The 25,551-nt window shown below is 38.7% G+C and overlaps 1 protein-coding gene across 1 annotated transcript in view; it reads right to left on the reverse strand.

The window, feature by feature from the left end:
- The window catches only part of IL1RAPL2 (interleukin 1 receptor accessory protein like 2), a 610,196-nt gene that overhangs the window by 32,962 nt on the left and 551,683 nt on the right, over positions 1-25,551 (reverse strand). Inside the window, 1 exon segment of the mRNA XM_023757470.1 lies at positions 12,160-12,305. Within this exon segment, the coding sequence (XP_023613238.1) occupies positions 12,160-12,305 (146 nt within the window).

The following is a 25,551-nucleotide window of genomic DNA, read 5'->3' on the forward strand; positions in this document are numbered from 1 at the left end:
CTAGTACTTTTCAGGCCACAAACCCCATTCTCCTATAGAACAGCATCATAAAATTATTTACAGAATCAAATAAAATCTAACAAGCTTGCAGGATTTAACTGTTTAATTTAAGCCTATGAGAACATAATTCAATAGAAGGTAAGCAGGGGAATTAGCTTATCCATTTCCCCTACTTATTTGAATAAGTGGCTATAATATATATGTGATATAATATGCCCAGAGACGCTAAAAGAGAATGATAATGAAATATCCAGGTTAATAACTTAGCCTATTCAGCTAACACCAGGCTACCTGATAGCAGCTTCAGGCTGCTGCAGTGGGGCACTCCTGCACCTCTTGGAGTTCCAACAATTAAACCAAAGCTGTAATGTAAGGACACATAATGTACACCAGGCTCAGGGAAAATGACTTACCTATAACTTAATTCGTGATATTAAGAAACCTAGGGTATATCACACAAAAAGAGTAAAGTATCATGAAATTAAGAGAAATGGGAAGTCAGAGGAGAATTCAGAATGTGAATTCAGCAATGTCCAGACTAGAAATACTGAATCTGAAAGACACCAGACTATATACATATTTTCCACTGTGAGACAGGGACATTCATTGGTCTCAATATAATATAGATAAAATCGACTAAAAATTACCTAATCTCCCCTTAATCTAATTGCATAATTACTAAGTGACACTTTCATTACTAATTCAGTTTACCATATAGCTATGAACTAGAAAAGGGAGTGGCATTCTAGTTTATACATCAGTTGCTTATGAGTTTGGTTGGCATCAATCAGTCTCCCTGGATGGATCAATTCTGAGAAACTTTTAAAATAAAATTTATGACCATGACTGACTGCCACTTTTTAAGGTTTCTTGACAACTATATCATCAACCTTCCCTGGGAATGTCGCTTGTTTCTATAAAGACTTATTTAAGAGCAATTAGAAGCATCAAACAGACCATCCAACCTCAGACGGAAGGCAAGTGTGTGTGTGTGTGTGTGTGTGAGAGAGAGAGAGAGAGAGAGAGAGAGAGAGAGAGAGAGCACGTGAGAAATCAACCAAAAGAGGTGTATGCATGCATATAAGCATAACCCATGGACACAGAGAGTAGGGGAGTGAGAGCATATGTGTATGTGTGTGTGTGTGTGTGTGTGTGTGTGTGTGTGTGTGTGTGAATGACCAGGGAGGGGTCAATGGGGGAAAAGGGAGACATATGTAATACTTTAAATAATAAAGAATTTTTAAAAAGAGAGAAATTAGTCATGCTCAATATAACCATTTAGATTAAGATTCAGAAGAAAAAATATAAACATACAGTATACAATATAAGTAATGTGTATTATAGATTTAAAATATTTTCAACTACTGTATTCTTTTTTTTTAAAATATATTTTATTGAATTTTTACAGAGAGGAAGGGAGAGAGATAGAGAGCTAGAAACATCAATGAGAGAGAAACATCGATCAGCCGCCTCCTGCACATCTCCCACTGGGGATGTGCCCACAACCAAGGTACATGCCCTTGACCGGAATCGAACCTGGGACCCTTCAGTCCGCAGGCCGACGCTCTATCCACTAAGCCAAACCGGTTTCGGCAACTACTACTGTATTCTTTAAGTAAACCTTGAGGGTAAGAAGTATTGGTCCAAATTTATAGGTGAAGAATCTGAAACTCAGTAGTTTAATTCACTTACCCAAATCATACACTTAAGAAGTGACCAAGATGGGACTTGAGCCAGATATGCTAAGTTCAAATTCAAGTCTTTTTGGCTTACACTACAGCTTTACAAGCTCCATCCTAGAAAGTGACATTGAAATTCTTCTCCCTGTTCCTCCATATTGTTAATGTTTCTTGAGAACACATGACTTACAGTAAATATATTATGCATTTTTAAAATATATTTGTATTGATTTCAAAGAGGAAGGGAAAGGGAGAGAGAGGTAGAAACATCAATGATGAGTGAGAATCACTGGTTGGCTGCCTCCGGCACAACCCATACTGGGAATCAAGGACACAACCAGGGCATGTGCCCTTAACGGGAATCCAACCTGGGACCCTTTAGTCCACAGGGCAATGCTCTATCCACTGTGCAAAACCAGCTAGGGCTATATTATGCATTATTTTTAAAAATATATATTTTATTGATTTTTTACAGAGAGGAAGGGAGAGAGATAGAGAGCCAGAAACATCGATGAGAGATAAACATGGATCAGCTGCCTCCTGCACACCCCCCACTGGGGATGTGCCCACAACCAAGGTACATGCCCTTGACCGGAATCGAAACTGGGACCCCTCAGTCCGCAGGCCGACGCTCTATCCACTGAGCCAAACCGGCCAGGGCTATATTATGCATTCTTAACAGCCAGTGTTAAATTGACAGAGCAATGGGATTCTTTTTTGTTACTGTTACTCTAAAAACTGACTTATCTTTGATCTTAGGACTTTGATTGACTTTATTCAAAATGTTTTCCTGCTACAAATTGTTCATTTTATTTTTTAAAAATTTTGGGCTCTCTCTCTCTCTCTCTCTCTCTCTCTCTCTCTCATCTCTTTCATCAGACAGCTTTCAATTGTTTTTAATCACTGAATGAGAAATTTTCAGAAATTTCTACGTTATTTACAGAATAAAGTTACTATTGGTAGATGGAAAACTTTAGCAGCAGGAATAATTTGTGCTCCCAAGTAGAGACACCTTTTTCAGCAGTAAATTTATGTAAGAAAAATGTGTAAAAAGTACCTTTGTGGTTTTGGGGTCCATTTTACAAAAATGTTTTTTAATATTTTATTGATTTTTTACAGAGAGGAAGGGAGAGGGATAGAGAGTTAGAAACATCGATGAGAGAGAAACATCGATTAGCTGCCTCCTGCACACTCCCCACTGGGTATGTGCCCACAACCAAGGTATATACCCTTGACTGGAATCAAACCTGGGACCCTTGAGTCCGCAGGCCGACGCTCTATCCATTGAGCCAAACCGGTTAGGGCACAAAAATGTTTTTTAAATATATTACCTAATGATGGCTGTTTATGTTGAAAACTGTGGATTTAGTTCCTGAGACTCAACCAGTATTCTTTGATTCAGCCCAGGCAGTCACATTAAAAAGAAAACATGTATCCTATAATCAGAAGGCAGAAGTGCCATCACCCAGATGACATCTGGCTTTTATTTTGTCTTCTGTTTTCAACTTCCATTTTCCATCTCAGAAGGGTCTATACTTCTAGGGATATTTCCTGACTGAGAAAGTGAAAGACATTTTATTTGCACTGTGTCTTGTACACACTTCACAAAAATAACTATAGCCAGAAAAGCAAATATTTATGGGATTGTAACTCTTTCTAGACATATAAAGTACAATTGTAGTTCTTTTTAATCTTCTTAGTTTGAATTCAACTATTTTTTTAATTTGATCATAAAGATCAGACATTATAGACTGAGACAAATAGCAGATGAAGCCAAGGGACTGGAGAGAGGGAAGGTTAGAAATATTTTGAGCTTGCTCATAAATTGGGAATCAGATTAGGATATTCCACCTGAGGGTTTCTTAGATCGGTTGGGATTTCAAACTGGAACAGTAGCACTGGGAATGAAGAGAGAGAGAGAGAGTGGCTAAAGAGAGGGTGAGAAATATTCTCTGTTCAGTGATATGCTTAACTTTTTGGAAAGAGTGTATGCACAGAGAAGGAATAATTATCATAATTTCTTTAGCATCAGTTCAGAGTCTTTGTTCAATCCCCCCCCCAAAAAAAATATTATGACCATCTTACTGAAATGTTAGTTCTACCTATTGTCAAATAGTTTATCAGAGAGTGATGAAGTGGTAGTATACGTAGAAGATGCATAGGTAAAACCTCTTGCTTGGAGATAGCCTGACCTTGTTAACTGGATATATTAGACATGAGTTTTTATTTTAGGAAAGGCCTTTTCAGTTTATGAAAGATTCATCAAATGCTTCTTCTTCATAGTGATCACTTAGGGTATTTTTATATTTGACTCATAGCTCATTAGCAAGTTATTCTAGCAAGTCATATTCTAGGTGGAAAAACTACAGCCACTGAGGCTAGGCTATGATGTGAGAAACCCTGTATTCATCTCCAAAGGAAATATCTGAAGTTTTACAAGACCAGCCAGATCTTTGTCTGATTTAAAATATTGGAGGCCAGTTGGCATGGCTCAGTGGTTGAGCATCAACCTATGATCCAGAAGGTCATAGTTCTATTCCCGGTCAGGGCACATGCCTAGGTTGTGGGCTGCAGATCAGGTGTGGGGCATGCAGGAGATAGCTGATCAATGATTCTCTCTTATCATCTATGTTTCTATCTCTCTCTCCCTCTCCCTTTATCTCTGAAATCAACACAAATATTTTCTAAAAAATGTTTGTGCATAGCCATAGTGGTTTGGTTTGTTTGTTTGTTTGTTTTCTGGAGCTCCTCCATATTGTAGTGAGCCCCTAAGTTGAATGGAGTAAGGGAAGATGAACTTTATCTTTCTACAAAGCACAGTGAAAAAAATTTAACTGCTACCTAGAACAGAGTGAAAACTGGTATGCTGTGAGTAAAAAATAAGTTTTTGATTTATATAATGTTTCAGAAAGGTAGAGAAAAATATTTAAAAAATAAAATGATTTTATATTCAGTCTTTCACTTCACTTGAAAACGTTGAAGTTCTCATATCCCTGTGTTCACATTCCAGCAAGCATGGCAATGATCTTCTAGAAAAGAGTAGTGACTGCCTCTTTAAAGCAATGAATATATTCTGTGACCTGTGTTTTATTATTTCTAATATCCAGCCCTTATTTTTTAAAAGTTTAAATGTTTGCATAGCCCCTGAAGTCTTTAATTTTCAACCCCCAATCTGGAAAGTGAATGTATTTGGAAACAGAATACACTTAGATAACCCAGAGCAGACACTAATCAAGACAAGATCACAGATAAATACTCTCTTTACCAATCCATGTTATCCATCCACCATCTTATTGTACTGGTCCTCTAGGAAGAGAATTTTTACCTAAAAAATATTTCTGAGCACTTACTATGTTCTATGCAGTAGGTATATAGCAGTAAACAAGGCAGAACAAGTCCCTGGTTTCATGGAGTTTACATTCTAGTGGTGGAGGGAAACAAGAAGCAAACAAGTAATGTGATATCAAATAAGTAATGAATATAATAAATAGAACTAAGTTAGAGAAAAAAGAAAGCATGATAATCAGTCCCTCAACAAATGAGTGGATCAAGAAAGTTTCGTGCATCTATATGCTAGAGGCCTGATGCACAAAATTCATACACTCGGCGGGGGGGGGGGGTCCCTCAGCCCAGCCTGTGCCCTCTCGCAGGCTGGGAGCCCTGGGGTGATGTCTGACTGATAGCTTAGGCCCATTCCCCACAGGGAGCGGGCCTAAGCTGGCATTCGGACATCCTTAGAGCTTCCACGGAGGCTGGAGAGGCTCCCGCCACAGCTACTGTGCTTGCCAGCTGTGAGCCCAGCATTTGGCTGAATGGCTGTTCCCCCTGTGGGAGCGCACTGACCACCAGGGGCAGCTCCTACATTAAGTGTCTGCCCCCTGGTAGTCAGTGAATGTCATGGCGACCAGTTGTTCTTCTATTCAGTCAATTTGCATATTACCCTTTTATTAGGATGTACTAGTGGCCCGGTGCATGAAATTTGTGCACGAGGGGGGGGGGCTGTCCCTCAGCCTGGCTTGCACCGTCTCCAATCTGGGACTCCTTGGGGGATGTCCGACTCCTGGTTTAGGCCCTGTGGGATCAGGCCTAAACCGGCATTTGGACATCCCTCTTGCAATCTGGGACTGCTGGCTCCTAACCGCTCACCTGCCTGCCTGCCTGATCACCCCTAACCACTCTGCCTGCTGGCCTGATTGTCCCAACTGCCCCCCTGCCGGCCTGATCACCCTCAACTGCCCACGGGTACCCTTGCAAGTAGCAGGTGCTGATTAGGAGAGGGGGGCATGATTGTTTCCTGGGATTGTAGGTTTTGAAGGTTTGCAGAGGATTTGGCAGGCCTTGGAGGGGCAGGTTCTGTTCAGCAGCCCTGTAGCAGTGGTTGTCCCTGGAGGCACTGGCCGGGGGAGGAGGCACTAGGGGGTGCTAGGGGGGCAGCGAGGCCAAAGGGGGAGTAACTGTCAAACTCCCCACTTGGCGCCATTCTTTAAATGTGGCCATTTCACAGCTGTAAGTGCTCAGGGTGGGGCTCTGATCTCCTGGAGTGGGATGGGGGCAGGGCCAGGGCAGGGCCAGGCAGGCTAGGAGGGCAGGTTTTGCGCTTTCACTGCAGAAAAGGCTCCACTGCTGTGGGGGTGGGGGTGGGGATGGGTCTGACCCTGGGGGTCACTTGGGCCTGCCTCCACCCAGGTATGGAGTTGTAGGGAGGAGAGGCATGCCCGGCCCCAGCGGAGGGGGACTGGCAGCGATGCGCCGCAGGGCCAGGGTGCCTCGGGGCACTGGCGTGCTATTGCTGTGGGCGCCCATGGCGGGGGGAAGAGATCAGGAGTTGGAGGTGCGGGCTGCAGTTACCCCTGAGGTGAGTCTTCTCCTAGTCCTGTCAGCCTCCCTTGTCCCCCGGGTGTGCGGGGGCTGGGGTAGGGTGTCCGTGCAGGGGGATTGGAAGAGCTCTCCATGGCTGCTTCCTCTTCCTTCTTTGCAGTCGGGCTTCTATCAGGCACTCTCCTCAGATCCCCAGGAACTTGGCTCCAGCAACCCTGACCCTCTGTGGCTCCCTGCCACCCCCACCTCACTTGGCTCTCCCCAGCCACCTGCCTGTCAGGAGGCTGCTGGGGTGCCCTGCTGCAGGCAGTGTGGTCCTGGGGCAGGGGGTGGGGGGGTGGGGAGCAGCTCCAGTAAAGTTTAGTAACCCTGGGTCCACTTTGGGATTTGGCTGTGGGGCCATGGGGGAGTCTGCCTGGGCAGGATGAAATCATGTGATCTGGACTCCCGCCCCCTCAGCCCCGCCCACCTTGTTGACTGGTCGTGACTGGGACATCATTAAAACCAATTAGCATATTATCTCTTTCTCTTTCTCTTTCTCTCTCTCTCTCTCTCTCTCTCTCTATATATATATATATATATATATATATATATCTTAATAAAAGGGTAATATGCTAATCCGACAGGACATCTTCTGGATGTCCTTCTATACAAAGCCACAGTGGCAGGGCCGAGGAAGAGGTGGTTAGGGGCAATCAGGCTGGCAGGGAAGAGCAGTTAGGGGTGATCAGGCCAGCAGCCAGAGGGTTTAGGGGTCAGGGGTGATCAGGCAGGCAGGCAGAAAGGTTAGGGGTGATCAGGCAGGCAGGCAGGTAAGTGGTTAGGCACCAGCGGTCCCAGATTGCAAGAGGAATGTCCAACTGCTTGTTTAGGCCCAAGGGGTCCCAGTTTGGAGTTGGAGAGGGTGCAGGCTAAGCTGAGGGACTCCCCCTCCACATGCACAAATTTATATATATTTATAATGGAATATTATTGAGCCTTAAGAAAGAAGGAAATTCTGTCATTTGCTATAATGGAGGCTATTATGGTAAATGAAATAAGGCAGAAAAATATAAATATTATACTGCATAATATCACTTATATGTGGAATCTAAAATAATGCTGAAGTCATATAAACAAACAGCAGAAAAGTGGTTGTCAGGAGCTAGGTGGTGGGGGAGAAAATAGGGGGATGTTGGCCAAAGGATACAAACTTTTAGTTATAAGATGAATAAGGTCTGGGGATCTAATGTATAACATGATGACAGTACTTTATAATACTGTATTGTATAATTACAATTTGCTCAGAGTCTAGAAAATAAATGTGGTTACAAAAATGTAAATATGTGAGTGATGGATGTGTTAATTACCTCAATGGGGGAAATCATGTCACAATGTATATTTATATCAAGTCATTACATTGTACACTTTAAGTACCTTACAATTTTATTTATCAATTTTACTTCAATAAGACGAAAATTTTAAAAAATAGATATGTAATATTATTTTATATAGGGTGGCCAGGGAAACCCTATCAAGTAGGTAATATTTAAGCAGAGACCAGTATGAAAAGGGGGAATGAGTCATGCAAATAGCTTAGGGAAGGATGTCTCAGGTAGAGGAAATACCAAGTGCATAGACCAGTGATGGTGAACCTTTTGAGCTCGGCCTGTCAGCATTTTGAAAAACCCTAACTTAACTCTGGTGCCATGTCACATATAGAAATTTTTTGATATTTGCAACCATAGTAAAACAAAGATTTATATTTTTGATATTTATTTTATATATTTAAATGCCATTTAACAAAGAAAAATCAACCAAAAAAATGAGTTTGCATGTCACCTCTGACACGCGTGTCATAGGTTCGCCATCACTGGCATAGACCATGAGCCAGAATTGTGCTTTGTTAGTATGAGAAATTGAAAAGTGGCTAGTGCATGTGATGTTTGAGGCAGATTTTGGTGACAATGAGATCAGAAATTGCAACAGATTGTGCCATGCCTTTTAGGCCATGACAATGATTTGGGGTTTTATTCTAAGTATAATAGTGAGGTGTCTGCAATTGGAGGGTTCTGATTAGAGGAATAATATGATCTGACTTACATATAAAAGGATCATTCTGACTGCTGTGATAATAGACTGTATGTAAAGATGGGGGGAGTACAGAGATCACTTAGGAGGCTATTGTGGCGAGCTAGGCAATTGATCCTGGTGGCTCAAACCAGAGTGGTAGCAGGGAAGGTAAAGAAAGTGATTGGAGTCTGAGTGTATTTTAAAGTAGAGCCATGAAACTTGCTTGTGGACCAGATATAGCATATGAATAGAGAAAAAAAAGTTAAGGATGACTGAGCAACTGGAAGGATGTTGATGGCTATGGAGAAGAAAACTGGAGGATTTGGTTTATAGGAGGAGAAATCAGGAGTCCTGTTTCAAACAAGTGAAGGTTGATATGTCTACTGGTGGAGATTTTTTTAAAAGTTGCATAACATTTATTCACTACTACTGGAGGCCAATGCCATGTCAATGAGATTTTTAATAGTTATTGAATAGGCAGTTAGGTATACAACTTCAGAGTTTAGGCAGGAAGTTCAGACTAGAGATATAAATTTGTGAGTTATCAAACAATAAATGATTTTTAAAAACCTTGAGATGGAGATGGAATGAAATAATCTAAACCATCAACAAAGTAAAAGAACAACCCCAACGAATGGGAGAACATATTCACCAATGATACATCTGATGAGGGGTTAATATCCAAAGTTTATAAAGAACTTACAAAACTCAACACCAAAAACCAAAACAATACAATTTTAAAATGGGAACAGATCCTGAATAGACGCTTCTACAAAGAGGACATACAGGTGGCCAGTAGACATATGATAAGATGATCAATATCCCTAATCATTAGAGAAATGCAAATTAAAACCACAATGATTAAAACCACTTTACACCTGCCAGAATGGCTATCATGAATAAATCAACAAACAACAAGTGTCTAGGATGTGTGGAAAAGGAAAACCGTGTGCACTATTGGTGGGAATGCAGATTGTTGCAGACACTATGGAAAGCAGTATGGAGTTAACTCGAAAGACTGCCTTATGACCCAGTGATTCAACTTCTGGGAATATATTCAAAGAAATCTGAAACAATGATTTGAATATATATATCCTATGTTCATTGCAGCATTATTTACAATAGCCAAGATTTAGAAGAAGCCCAAGTGTCCATCAGTAGATGAGTGGATAAAAGAGTTGTGGTACATTTACACAGTGGAATATCACTCGGCCATAAAAAGAAGAAATCTTACTCTTTGTAACAGCATGGATGGACCTGGAGATTATTATGCTATGTAAAATAAGCCAGTCAGAGAAAGACAAGTACCATGTGATTTCACTCATATGTGGAATCTAATGAACAAAATAAACTAACAAACAAAATATAAACAAACTCATAGATAGAGAACAGACTGACAGCTGTCAGAAGAGAAGGAGTTTGGGGGACTGGTGGAAAAAATGAAGGGATTGAGTAAAAAAGAACCCAACTCAGACACAGACATCAGTATGGTGATTACCAGAGAGAAAGGGGGGCAGTGGGAGGTAGAAGAGGGTAAAGGGAATAAATAGTGATGGACAGATACTTTACTTTGGGGTGGTGGTGAACACACAACACAATATACGGATTATGTATTATAGAATTGTACAACTGAGACTTAAATAATTTTATTAACCAATATCACCCCAGTAAATTCAATATAAAAATAAATGAGAATAGGGGACCTAAATCCTAGGGAACTCTAGATCAGGAATATGAGAATTAATAGTATTCATAGGTATTCGTGATTTAGACATGTTTCATTGCAGAAGCCATTAGACATGGCAGTTTTACAGTATGCCTTGTTTTCTAATGTCAGATTATTAGAAATTTTAAGGGTTGCTAGTGATGGCTTTACTTATTAAAGAGAAATGGATACATTTTATAACTTAAAATACACCTATTTCTATTTCCACTGACTGAATGAAAGGAGCACCATTATTTTTCCTCATAGCAAGTTTTTAATTATAACACTATACATATTTCATGAATAGTTTTAATGTTTGTCTTTCTCTGCACACTCACAGACTTGGGCATCTCTCTTATTCAGAGCTCTATTCTCCAGTATCTGACACAATGCTTGCTACATGAACCTCAATAATAAAAGAGAACTTTCTTCATTCATTAACCAGAATGGGTTCTGAGATTCTATTAGTTGCTAGACACTGTCTAAGTCGTGCTGAGGATACAGAAGTGCATCAGACCCTGGCTTAGAGGAACTCTCAAGCTAAAATAAAACTGAGATGCACAAGAACAAAATGATTCTTGCTACAAGGTATCTACATATGATCAATGTCTGCCCTTCATGTAGGTGGATTAAGTGGTTGCCAATTGCATAGGGGAAATTATCCAAATTCTGTATAAAATTGAACCCTGTTTGAACATGGTATATTTCACACCATATTGATATCATTTTAATCTCAAAATAACTCTACAATTTAGATGCTATTGCCCCTATATTGCAGATGAGTAAACAAAGGTTCAGGATGTCTAGTCAGAAGTTAATCCTACTGAACCAGGTAGCTGAATCAATGGCTGAACTAGGATCTCATCAACCAGGGTCTACTGATTTCACTTTCCATATTAGATTCCTTTATACTTAAATGTTCTATTATTTTAAGATGGAACCAATTCAGACAGAGTAAGAAATGGTATTGGAAAGATAAAAGCATTATTTCAGTATAATGACATTTCCCTACTTCTAGAGCTTCAGGTCGAAGTCAAATATTAGAGCTGGCTGGAAAATAAAAATTCCATCTTGGCAAGGAGGTACAAATAGTGACCTTGCTGATTGAATCTGTTCTATTGCTTTATAGCCTAGACAAGAACACTGATTGAGAACATTTGTTTGGTTACACTGACAAACCCTTTGCCAGATGCACACATACAGAACCTATTTAGCCTTTTGCAGTAATCAAGAGCTGTGGCAGGGTAAGAGCCAATGTCAGAAACTGCTCCAGCTGCTGGGGTTGTTTCTATGTCTGCTTTTATCTCATTTATCTATAAATTTATAGTTTATTTTCTTTGCCTATTAATACAATTTCCACCCCATCTGGAATCAACTATAGAGAGGGATGTCCATAAATGCCAAATTGTTTAAAAATATATGCACCTACTAAAGCCCTCAACATTAGGTCATATCATTAAATATAGTTTATAATTGTGTTTATAACAATTAGAAAATATTGTATGATGCTATTTATTATTTTTATTTATATTTTAGTCAGGGAATAAAGAGTGTTTCCCATCAAATAATAAAGTTCCTAGAATTGCATAAGATGGTGAAATATAGATTCAATTTTGAATGACAATACCTAATACATTTTAAGTAACATTTATAACCAGGGTACATTTTGTCTTACTGGATTTAACATATAATAATATTTCATTTCATTTATCCACTTTATAATCATATAAATCATAGTCATTTTATGCTAATATCTACAGCAAGAGAGATATATTTTTCCTAAAAAAGATAGAATGTTTAATAGAAGTTTATACTAAATGATAACATAAGACCAGGAAACAAATCTAACTTCCATAGTTATTTGGTAGGTAAACAAACCATAGTAATAATTATAAAACTAAATACCCTTTTTACGCAGCAGAACGCTGGCATGTTTCCTTCCATTTCGGTTTTCCACATGGCAGGTATAATTTGCCAGGTCAGCCTCCACCACTGAATCAAAGATAAGTGCCAACTCAACTTCTTTTTCTCCAAGATGCTCTTTGAGTAGCCTGAAATAAAGACAATATTGTTGGATAACTTGGTTTGATTTGGGAAGAGAGCAGCTATAAGAAGACTGCAAATGTTTACAATGCTCACACAGGTTATCCAATGGGCATAGAGAATCCTGACGGTATATTGTGGAACCTTTAACAAGAAAACACAAAAAAAGTGTCTCTTGATGTGAAGATCAGATGCGAAAGGAAAGAAGTGAGGAATTCCACTTGGCAAAAAGAAATATTAATATGCTATTGACAAATGAAGCCACCACAATTTTGTGTGGCAAAAAAAGAAGAAACATTGGGTTCCATATTCTAAGCTGAGCTTACAAAAACAAATTGGCCCTGGTCAAAGTGGCTCAGTTGGTTTGGTGTTGTCAGTTTATCTGGGGGTTGTTGATTTAGATGTGCCTGTCATGGCACATGCCTGGGTTGTGAGCTTGATCCATGGTGGGGAGAGAGGGGTGCAGGAGGCAGCCAATTGATGTAACTCTCTGGTATGGATGCATCTTTCTCTCTCCCTCTCCCTTACTCTCTCTCTAAAAATCAATAAAATCATTTAAAAGAAACCCATAAATTGGATTTTTGCACTATGGCATGAAGGAAAAAAAATCTGTAGGAGTGTTGGGTTTGTGTTGGACATTAGAGTTTTGACAACAGGGGCTGAGGGGAGAAAGAAAGGAGCCTTGAAAATAGTTGCCTTATAGTAAGTAAACTGAGGATGTTAGTGGCCTTCTATCACCAAATGTCATTGAGAAGCCTGTTCTTAGATTTTTCTCCTGCCTCTTTGTTCAATGCAGGCACGTGCCCTATACCCTATCTCCACAGTGCTGCTAGCTCCCAACTAGGGCCATGCTTTCTTCAGATACTGCTCTTTCTCTTTCTCTTTCTCTTTCTCTTTCTCTTTCTCTTTCTCTTTCTCTTTCTCTTTCTCTTTCTCTTTCTCTTTCTCTTTCTCTTTCTCTTTCTCTTTCTTTCTCTTTCTCTTTCTCTTTCTCTTTCTCTTTCTCTTTCTCTTTCTCTTTCTCTTTCTCTTTCTCTTTCTCAGATACTGCCCTTTGCCCTTCTCTTTCCCTCCCTCACAAGAGAAACACTGTCTCATGTTATATTTGAATGACCAGGAACCAGTGTTCTTCTCAGAAGAGCTGAATTTCAATGAACCTTTCCTGAGGAGTGTGCCTCTCAGAAGAGCTGAGTTTCAATGAACATTTCCTGAGGAGTGTGCCTCCTGTTTCTTTAGAAAAGTATTTTCTACACAAAAACCAGCTGTCTACTGAGTAAAGTGAAAGTGGGTACTCTGCTACCATTTTTTTCTGTCTCATGCTGCTTTTGACTGAGGTGAAGTTCTTAAATACATGTATTTGCAAAAGATAAAATTTTGGCATGGAAGTAATTATCTTGTCTGTTTTGGACACTTGCTAATGAATGCAGGCAAGAATCCTCTGATTTATTAGCATTTAGCATAAAGTTGGAAAAGACAACTGTGCTCAGAAAAAACTGGGTTCTAAGTTCACTTTCCCCTTACAAACTCAAGCTGAATCTTTACAAAATCATTAATTTAGTGGCACCATAATTTTACTCATCTTTAAGCTGGGAAAAATACCTATCATACTTACCTTAACTTTGTTTTAAAATGCATTAAGGTGACTTAAAAGTAAATAGCACTATGCACATGCAAAGGAATATTACCTTTTAAAAATTTTATGTATTGACGAGAGAGAGAGAGAGGAGAGAGAGAGAGAGAGAGAGAGAGAGAGAGAGAGAGAGAGAGAGAGAGATCAACTTGTTGTTTCAACTATTTATGCATTCATTGGTTGATTCTTGAATGTGCCCTGACTGGGCATCGAACTGTCAACATTGGAATATCAGGATGACGCTCCAAACAACTGAGCTACATCAACATTTCATTATCCAAAGGTACATTGCTTACATTTTGGCTCCTCCAGACATATTTTTATTTACATTTGTTGATACTTAAATTTGGCTTGGGTTAATCTCCTTTGGCTCTCTTTTGAGGGAAGAAAGGTCTTAAACTTGGTTTAGTAGAAGATAGTTCCTAGAATATGAGAGTCTCCCATATGAAATCTGAAATCCAGATTATATTCCAAATAGACATACTTTTGAAATTAACCCTGTTTCTGTTCCCTTCCAATAATATACATATGTAAGAGTTGATGATACTAGCATTTGTAAATTAAGTAAGTTTTCTCCTGCCCTTTACATTCATGTGTGATCACGGAACCAGACAAGTACAAGAATTTTCTTTACCACATTTTACTTGTATAGTTTTTCTATTATTATTTCTCTTCCTGGTTAAATTCATTTTCCTCTCTTTCTCCTCTCCCAACATATAACTAACCAAGGATAAAATGGGAATTTACTGTCTTCACAGACTAGGTTGAATTTTATTCTCTCCATTTTCTCCCTGCTATGGGTAAAATCTCACTACACTCACTTCTTTTAGTTCTGTGTAACCTGTTATGGAAGAATCCCCTTTAGTGCAGAAGCTACTGAAGCACTCTGAATTAAGTTTGATTTAAAGCTTCGTTTATAGGGTAGCCACAGCCTCTGCCAGGCGTGAAGCAGAAAACTGATCCTGTGTCTCCAGACCAGTCCCTTGCTTCTTAATTTCTAATATGGTTTCCAAAATAAGCTCTTTACAGGCTGCAGAAAGAATCTGGAGAGAGGATTTGAAAAATGATCCTTCATCTGTCTATTAATAAAAATGAGGTGTCTTAATTACCAGCTCTTGAAAATCTAGGGGTGACTTGCTTTTGGGGAGTAAAAGAGCAAGTTAGTGTTTATGTCTATAAATCAATCTTCAGGGCAGTCACAATTTCCTAGCAAATATTGATATATAACGAACTATCAATGATTCTTTGTCAATCCCCTAATAAATGCCTAGCTCTAGGCTATATATTTGGTGTAAGATAAATATAAACATTAAAAGACCAGGTTAAAAAATGTAAACAAAATGAGGTAAAACAGGGTGATATAGTCATGCTTGCAATGGATTTCAAAGAAGGGAAAGACTATTACTGACTAAATTATCCATAAAAGACACAAGAAGAGTTTGCCTAGACAAAAGGAAGAAGGTAGAATTTTTTAGGAGGTAACATAGAAGTATGTCGTTGCAGAATGTGTGAAAGAGACACACTGACTGAAGACACTGGTTTCAGAATAAAGTATACAAATTAGGGGATCTTGGATATACGTCAAATAACTTTAGAAATACATCATACAAAGGATTAACAGTGAAGGAAAGTTATATGAAAAAGTGAACACCAGCAAAATTAAAAAAATAGTAAATTCAGGTGACAGAAATCACTACCTCAAAAAATTGATTTAGTTTATTTAATTTTAAGTAATACTTGGAAAAGTTTGGAAGTTGTCACTCTCAAATTTTCAACAAGTGAAAAACTGAACAAAATAAAAATCTACAACTCTGCTTAGATCCATCAGAGAGTTTAGGTCACATGACAAACTACTAACCCCAAAACTTGAGACAGAAGCAAATACTGACAATCACAGTATAGTGGAGCAGAAACCCAGGATCAGTAGCCAGTAGCAAGTAGAACACTTAAACTATAATTGATGAGTCAACATAGACCTAGTGTGGACTAACTTAAGAGTTAAAACCCCCATAGGATTTAATTTTAAAGATGCCCCACACTTTTGTGACTTTTGCTTCAGGCTTTCAGGGTAAAGAGCAGAGAAATGTTCCCTTATGCTTCTGGAAGGGGAAGGGGAGAAGCAACTGTCTTGAACTAAGCCCAGAGTAGTCTGTTCTTAAGAAAGGTCTGCCCTTAAATCAGTACTGTTTTATTTTTGTGGTGTGTTTAAACAAAGGACATTCTGTATTTGCATTCTGTACTGACAGGCCAAATTTGTGTCAATTCTTTTTTTAGACTAATGGTCATTTTTGGAGAAAAATTAATTATTAATGTAGTTACTTTGTGGCATATAATTTCATTGCCTTATAATACATTTTTAAATATTTGATCATTTTCAGTTGACCAGTATAGGGTGATTGATTAGAAAAATGTCTATTTTGTCATAATTTTAAAATAGAAATATCTTTATTATTTTTAATTAAACATATTCCTATGATAACTACTATAACCTCCCAGAGATGGGAAGAGTATTGCTAAAGAAATAACAATTATGCCGAAACCGGTTTGGCTCAGTGGATAGAGCGTCGGCCTGCGGACTGAAAGGTCCCGGGTTCGATTCCGGTCAAGGGCATGTGCCTGGGTTGCGGGCACATCCCCAGTGGGGGATGTGCAGGAGGCGGCTGATCGATGTTTCTCTCTCATCGATGTTTCTGACTCTCTGTCTCTCTCCCTTCCTCTCTGTAAAAAATCAATAAAATATATTAAAAAAAAAAAAAAGAAATAACAATTAGTAAAATGGGCACTACAAAATAAAACTAAAAAAAATTAAAATAAAGGTCTGCCCTTAAGGAAACTCTTTTACCTGAGCCTGAAAGACTTGGGTTCTTTGAAATCTAGCCTACCCAATGGCGGGAAATACTCAATTCCAGCCTCCTCCAGCTTTCCTGTCTCACCTAAGAAAGGGAGGAAAGCTGAGAAGTACTTGTGAAGGTCACAACCCAGAGGCACAAGCTCATTAAAAGACTGAGATTTGAGGATAGAAGATGGCTGACAGGACAGAAGTGAGGAGGAGAGTGTGAGTGAGTGAGTGAGTGAGTGAGTGAGTGAGTGAGTGAAAGGGGAGTGTGTGGGTGTGTGGGGCATATGTGTATGTGAGTGAGGGACAGTTATATTCTGCAGGACTGTTGAGGACTGGGGGACCAGGCTCCCCTAGCTGGATGGCCTCTACTACTGCTGAAATCTCTCCTGGAGTGGCCGGCTCTGCCACAGAAACTGCGCCATATTGAAGGGGAGAGCCGCTCTGACTGGGGGCCCAGCCTCACATCCACCAGGGGAGACCTCGGACAGCACCCAGGACCCTACAGCTACACTGGCCAGGGACAAGCTGCCTCGGCTGCGAACCCATGAACACCGAGACTCAAGCCTCCCTGTCTGCGGGCTCCTAAAATATTTGTCCAGGGGGAGACAAAATGGTGGCTGAATAGGTGGATGGGTCCTGTGTCTTCTCACAGAGCAGATAGAAGAAACAGCTGAATGGAATAACGTCCATCTGGAATTGGTGAATTAAACACAGCTGGAGAGACAATCCATGGCCTGAAAGGACAGAAGATGCCTGGAGAGAGGTGGGATCAGGGGTCTGGGCTGGAGGGAGAAACACGGGCAGCAGGACTAGAGTCTAAGAGGGAGACTGCACTGCACCAAGTCCATGTCCCCTGGGGACATGTGTAGCACTTGACTGTGGAAGGGGGTCCACAGGGCTGCTGGCAGTGGGGGACTCTAGATCTAAGCCCACAGCCGTGGGAGACTGTGCCCAGAAAGGCAGTATGAAGTTCTGCACCGGCCATACAGTGCCAGAGGAGAGACGCACAGCGTTGTGGTTGCTCTGTCTTTATATTTTCCTTGCTTTTACTCACTAAACCCAGGACATAGGATCTTTCAATTATAAACACTTACTGAGACTGCAGGGGAAGGTGGTATTGTGGAAGCTGGGGAACAAAATATGGAAAGGTGACTGGGACAGTCTGCTCCCTTCAACCCTGAACAGCCATTTTTCTCCTAGAGACCAGGCTCCTCCTAGCAGCACAGCTGCAGTCTTAAGCGGCAGGGAAACAAGGTTTCTGAATACCCCCAGGGAGCCCTCAGGCCTGGGTTGGGGCCATTTGGTCCCAGAAACTATTACAGAAACACTACCACCTAGAGCCCATGACAGAAACAGACACTTGTGTAAATACAACTGAAAGCAGGCAGAAAAACAAAGTGGACAGATTGATCCCGCCTGCCTGAAACCAGGGCTGTGGCATATGACACAGAGGAGTGGTGGATCGCTGGGAACTTCAACACAGGGCTGACTATCTAACAGGAAACTGAGACATGAGAGGCAGAACAGCAGAGAGGGGTCTTAAACCAACCACCATGGGACATTAAAACGCAGCTGAAGTGAACGACAGTTCACTATTTCACTTTTTTAATTTTTTTATTTATGTTGTTTAAATACATTTAATTGATTTTTTACAGAGAGGAAGGGAGAGGGATCGAGAGTTAGAAACATCGATGAGAGAGAAACATTGATCAGCTGCCTCCTGCACACTCCCTACTGGGAATGTGCCTGCAAACAAGGTACATGCCCTTGACCGGAATCGAACCTGGGACCCTTGAGTCCGCAGGCTGATGCTCTATCCACTGAGCCAAACCGGTTAGGGCTCACTTTTTATTTTTTATCTTTTACTTAAGAAATTATTTTTTCTTTATTTTTATTATTTTTATTTATTATTATTATTGTTATGATTGTTATTACTATTATTATTTTAACCTTTTATTTCTTTTGGATTAGTGTTCTACATTCTATTTTTATTTTTTATCATTATTTTACATGATCTCATTTTTTCATTTTTGCCAACATTTTTTTCCTCCCTTCTCCCTTTTTCATCTCACCTTGTTTCTCTTTTCCTTTTCCTGCTTTAGTTTTTTTTCTCTTTTCTTTTTACTGCTTATTAAAAATTGATCATTTTTATCTGCTTTATTGATGCATCACTATTATAGTAGTCTCTGTTGGCTTACTCATATATCTAATTTCCTCTCCCCTGCTCCAAGTCCATGCACCCTTCTGTTTCCTTTTCTCTGCTCACCAGTTTTTGGTTGTTGTTGTTTGATTGTTTGTTTTTGTTTTTATTTTATGCTTTTGTTTTTTCCTCTTTTTATTTGCTCTCTTCTTCTACTAATACCTTAATTAGTTTCACTCACCAAATGCAGGCCTACTTGCTTTCTACTATATTCTCCTTTTCCAAAAAAAGAGAGAGAGATACATTAAAGAAAGGAGAAAATTATATATATATATATATATATATATATATATATATATAATTATTTATTTAAATTTTTTTGAGTATGTTGTTTTTTACCTTTCTTTTTATACACTCATTCTCTTCCTACCTCCTCTATACTCAATCATGGCCATTCCCCCATTGATTCAATTCCTTTACCTTACTTTCTGGAAATAAGCTCTGCCTCTTCACATTCAGTCCCCGCCCTTTTTTTTCTGAGTGTTTGTTGTTTGAATTTTTAGGTTAATTTGTTGGTTTTGTGGAGATTTCTCCCCATATAAGTATATTTCCCCTTCTTTTTTATTATTTTTTAATTCTCTCTTACCAATTTTCCTTTTCTCAATATCATTTTTGTGCTCTTTTCTCTCTAATTCTATTTTATCTGGTGGTCACCATTATTTGGGGTTATCAGTGTCATTAATACATTTGTGTTTTGTTCCCTCTGTGTCATGTCTTGTCGAGTTGTATTTTTTGCCTTTTGGTCAATGTGGTAGAGAGTGAGCCACATAACAAGAAACCCTGAGAGGAGAAAAAGTGGGCAGACAAAGAAACATCCCCCATATGAAAGAAAAGGAGGAAACACCAGAAAAGAAAGTAAATAAAATGTAGGCAAGTAATTTGTCAGAGAAAGAATTCAGAGCAATGGTCATAAGGAAGCTGAAAAGGATGGAAGACAAATTCAACAACATGTGTACGAATCAAGAGGAAATGAAGAAGAACCAAGAAAAAATGAAGAATGACATAGCTGCAATAAAGAACACAATAGAAGGCATCAACAGTATACTAGAAGAAGTTGAGGACCGCATCAGCAAGCTAGAAGACAAAGTAGGAAGAAACACCCAAGCAGAGCAGCAACTGAAAGAAAAAAACTTAAAATGGAGAAGGAGAGCCTAAGGGAGCTTTGGGACAACAAGTAATGGAACAATATCCGCATAATAGGGGTGCCAGAAAGCAAGGAAGCTTACAAGGAATAGAAAACCTGTTTGAAGAAATAATGACAGAAAACATCCTTGATACTAGGAAGAAAAAGCTCACACAAGTCCAAGAAGCTCACCGAGTCCCAAACAAGATGAACCCAAAAGACCGACACCAAGACACATCATAATTAAATTGTAAAACACCAATAGCAAAGTAAAAATCTTAAAGGCTGACAGAGAGAGAGAGAGAGAAAGTTCTCATTAGATTATCAACTGATTGCCCAACAGAATCACATCAGGCCAGAATGTAACGGAATGAAATATACAGTGATGCAAAGCAAGGGACTAAATCCAAGAATACTATACCCAGCAAGGCTAACATTCAAAATTGAAGGTGAAATCAGGAGTTTCACAGACAAAAAAGGGCAAAGGGATTTTATTACCAGCAATCCAGATATACAAGAAATACTAAAGGGACCATTGTAAAAAGAAAAAAAAAATAGGAAGGGAAGAGGGAACAGAGGCATAAAGAATAAAAATAGCGAAAAAAGTACCTATCAATAATAACCATAAACATAAATGGATTAAATGCTCCAACCAAAAGACATATGGTAGCTGAATGAATAAGAAAAAATGACCCATATATCTGCTGTCTACAAGAGACCCACCTCAGAACAAATGACTCACACAGACTGATAGTGAAGTGATGGAAAAAAAATTATTTCAGGCGAATGGAAATGAAAAAAAGCGGGGGTAGAAACACTTATATCTGACAAATTAGACCCCACAGTGAAGGTCATAACAAGAGATAAGGTAGGCCACTTGATAATACTAAAGGGAGCAATTCAAAAAGAGGATATAACTCTGGTAAACATAAATTCACCCAATATAGGAGCACCCAAATACATAAAAAAAAAATTCTGGAAGATATTAAGGGAGAGATAGACAGCAATACGACCATGGTAGGGGACTTTAATACCCCATTGACACCACTAGATAAAGCCTCTAAACAAAAATCAGCAAAGAAAGAACAATCCTAAATGACTCACTAGATCAGATGGAATTGACATCTTCAGAACATTTTACTACATAGTTACAGAATATACATTCTTCTCAAGTGCACATGGGACATTTTCAAAGATAGATGACATATTGGGTCACAGGCAAAGTCTCTTCAAATTTAAGAAGATAGAAATCTTATCAAGCATCTTCTCAGATCACAATAACATAAAATTAGAAATCAACTACAATAAAAACAATTTTTAAAAAATCAAACACTTGGAGACAAATAGAAGGCTATCAAACAATGATTGGGTTAAAAAGAGATTAAAAAAAGGAATAAAAAGCATCCAGGTAAAAAACAACAATGAAAACACAACAATCCAAAATCTATGGGAAACAGTGAAAGCAGTCCTGAGAGGGAGGTTCATCGCTCTACAAGCCTACCTAAAAAAAAAGTGGTAATAAATTATCTAAACGTACAATTCAAAGAATTCGAAAGAGAGAAACAAGAAAAGTCTAGAGTAAGCAGAAGGAAGGAAATAATAAAGATCATAGAGGAAATAAAGGACATTGAGACAAAAATAAATAAATAAATAAATAAATAAATAAGATCAATCAAATCAAGAGCGGGTTCTTTGAAAGGATAAACAAGATTGATGAACCTGTAGCAAGGCTCACCAAGAAGCAAAGAGAAAGGACCCAAATAAACAAAGTCAGAAATGAAAGAGGTGAAGTAACAACTGACCCCACAGAAATACAAAGGATTATGAAAAAATACTCTATTCCAACAAACTGTACAACCTAGATGAAATGGACATATTCTTAGAAAAATACAAGCATCTAAAACTCAATCAGGAAAAATAAAAAAAGAACCTGAATAGGCTGATAACTACTGACGAAATTGAAGCAGTCATCCAAAATCTTCCACAAACAAAAGCCCTGGTCTGGACAGCTTTATGGGAGAGTTCTACCAAGCATTCAAAGAAGAACTTAAACCTATCCTACTCAGACTATTCCAAAAAATTCAAAAGGAAGCACACTTCCAAGCCCTTTCTATGAAGCCAGCATTACCCTGATTCTAAAACCAGATAAAGACACCACAAAGAAAGAGAACTATAGGCCAATATCCTTGATGAATATAGATGCTCAAATTCACAATAAAATTCTAGCAAATAGGATCCAGCATTACATTAGAAAGATCATATATACCATGATGACCAAGGGGGATTTATTCCGGGGATGCAAGGATGGTACAATTTCCGCAAATCAATAAATGTGACATATCACATAAACAAATTGAGATAGAAAAATCACATAATCATATGCAGAAAAAGCATTTGACAAAATCCAACACACTGTCTTGATAAAAACTCTCTGCAAAGTGGGAATAGAGTGATCATAATTCAACATAATAAAAGCCTTATCACAAACCTACAGCCAACATCATACTCAATGCGCAAAAGCTAAACTCATTTTTCCTAAGAATAGGAACAAGGCAGGGATGCCCACTTTCACCACTCCTGTTCAACATAGTACTGGAAGTGCTAGCCATAGCGATAAGACAAGAAGAAAAATTAAAAAGCATCCAAATCGGAAAGGAAGAAGTAAAACTGTCATTATTCGCAGATGACATGATATTGTACATAGAAAACCCTGAAGATCCCATCATAAAACTACTATAATTAATAAATGAATTCAGCAATGTAGCAGGATACAAAAGTAATACCCAGAAATCTATGGCTTTTTTATACACCAATAATGAACTCACAGAAAGAGAAATTTTTTAAAAATCCCATTTAAAATTGCACCAAAAATATTAAGATACCTAGAAATAAAGTTAATTAAGGAGGTAAAAGACCTGTACTCAGAAAACTACAAGATGCAGAAAAAAAGAGATAGAGGAAGACATAAACAGATGGAAGAACATACCGTTTTCATGGATTGGTAGAATCAACATCATTAAAATGTCCATACTACACAAAGCGATCTATAGATTCAATGCACTCCCCATTAAAATACCAATGGCATATTTCACAGACCTAGAACAAACTCTCCAGAAATTCATCTGGAATAAAAATGACCCCGGATAGCCACAGCAATCCTGAGAACAATGAACAAAGGTGGAGGGATCAATATACCAGATATCAAGCTATAACAGAAAGCTATGGTTCTCAAAACTGCTTTTGTACTGGTACAAGAACAGACATATAGACCAATGGAACAGAACAGAGAACCCAGAAATCAGCCCCAAGCCATTTAAGCTCAATTAATATTTGACAAAGGAGGCAAGAACACACAATCTCTTTAATAAATGGTGCTGGGGATACTGGTCAGATACATGCAAAAAAATGAAACTAGTTTACCAACTTACACCATACACCAAAATAAACTCAAAATGGTTAAAGGATATATGCACCCCTATGTTCATAGTAGCACAATTTACAATAGCTAAGATTTGGAAGCATTCTAAGTGCCCAGCAGAAGATGAGTGGATTAAAAACTGTGGTACATCTACACAATGTAATACTCTGCTGCTATAAAAAGAAGGAGTTCTTACCATTTGCAACAGCATGGATGGAACTGGAGTGCATTATGCTAAGTGAAATATGGCAGTTGGAGAAAGATAAATATCACATGATCTCACTCATATGTGGGATAAAATGAACAACATAAACTGATGAACAAAAATAGATCCAGAGACAGAGAAGCATGGAACAGACCATCAAACCTGTGAGAGAAGGCAATGAGGGTGAGCAGGAGGTAACAGATCAACTAAAGGACTTGCATGCATGCATATAAGCATAACCAGTGAACACAGTCGCTAAGGGCATGAGGTCATGTGCTGGGGTGTGGGTTGGTCAGGGAGAGGTTAATGGGGGGAAAAAAGACATATTTAAAACTTTAATCAATAAAGAATAAAAAACCAAAACAAACAAAACCCACAAAAAATAGATCAGCATGTCAAATTCAAAAGTTCATTCCTTTTTATTCCCATTTGGCTCAGTGGATAGAGTGTTGGCCTATAGACCAAAGGGTTCTGAGTTCGATTCTGGTCAAGGGCATGTACCTTGATTACAGGCTCCTCCCTGGCCTGGGGCCTGGTCAGGGCACGTGCAGGAGGCAACCAATAGATGTGTTTCTCTCACATCAATGTTTCTCTCTTTATTTCTCTCTCTCTTCCACTCTCCCTAAAAATCAATGGAAAAATATTGAGTAAAAATTAACAAAAATACAATAATAAAAATAAAACCATTAAATTCAATATAAATAAAGTAATAAGCGACTTTTAAAATAAAAAAAACACAATTTGCACAATCACAGCAAATTACCTTAACATTCCTACAAATGACATCTTCAAGGGTCAGTGAAAAGGCTGTGATATAGTTATTTGGGATATTTTGGCAGTTGAGAGTGGGTACTACATTTGGGTTCAGATTCCTTTAGGGCTCAGAGACTTAAGAGGACTATGCCAATGTCTGCCTAAAAGGAGATAAAGTGAAGTGTGTATGCCCAGAGTTGAGTCTGAGTGCTTTGGTAACAAATAGGTTGCAAGTCAGGAGATGCAATGAATCATGGTGGTCAATGTAAGCAGAGATAAGACAAATGAGAATTCCCAAATCCTGGTCAGGAGTTGATGAAATCTGTCAGTCAAGCTGCAGGGGAACTGCTGAATACAGAAGTTGCACTTACTGTAGTCTGAGTGACATTATTTTATCAAGTGTTGATAAATATTGAAGCTTTTTTTTTAAGTAACTTTGTTTTCAAAGTTTTCTATTCTTGTTGGAAAATACCAAGAGTTGAAGAGTTGTTACACACTCTTCTAGGACCAAGCTGCTCTCCAGAAAACAGAGTGCTAGGCAATGCGGCCAGTCTCCACTGTATCTAGTGCCTCTGTGGCAGTTCCTCCATAATTTAACTTATTGGGAGCAATTTATTTACATCCCTGCCTAGATCAACTAGGCAGTGCACTTCTGACATGAGTGCACAAAGCAAGAGCTATTATTCCATTAAAATATGAAGCAAATACAATACCCAGAGGAAAAGACAGGCATCTCTAAAAGGAAATTTTGTTTCCAACAATGGTTTTGAGAGTAATACCCTACTTAACATCTTCAGCATTCTGCCTTCAGAACTGTTCCCTTTGGAGAAAATGTGTGGATTAGGAAAGAATGCAGATCTTTTCTTGGCTGAACTAATGGTATGATTAGCAATTATTTCAAAAAAAAAATACCAGATTTGTTACAATCTGACATATCATGTAAAAATCTTGTATGCTTTGTTTCAAGGATATTGACTTTGTAGACTAAAAGAGAGAATCTAGTAATTAACTTCTGTGTTAACATAAATGGCCATAACCTGAGGAATTCATGAACACACACAAGCTCCCAAATATATCATAGATCAC

This window comes from Myotis lucifugus, unplaced genomic scaffold, assembly GCF_000147115.1.
Source record: "Myotis lucifugus unplaced genomic scaffold, Myoluc2.0 scaffold_2, whole genome shotgun sequence".
Classification (NCBI taxonomy): domain Eukaryota; kingdom Metazoa; phylum Chordata; class Mammalia; order Chiroptera; family Vespertilionidae; genus Myotis; species Myotis lucifugus.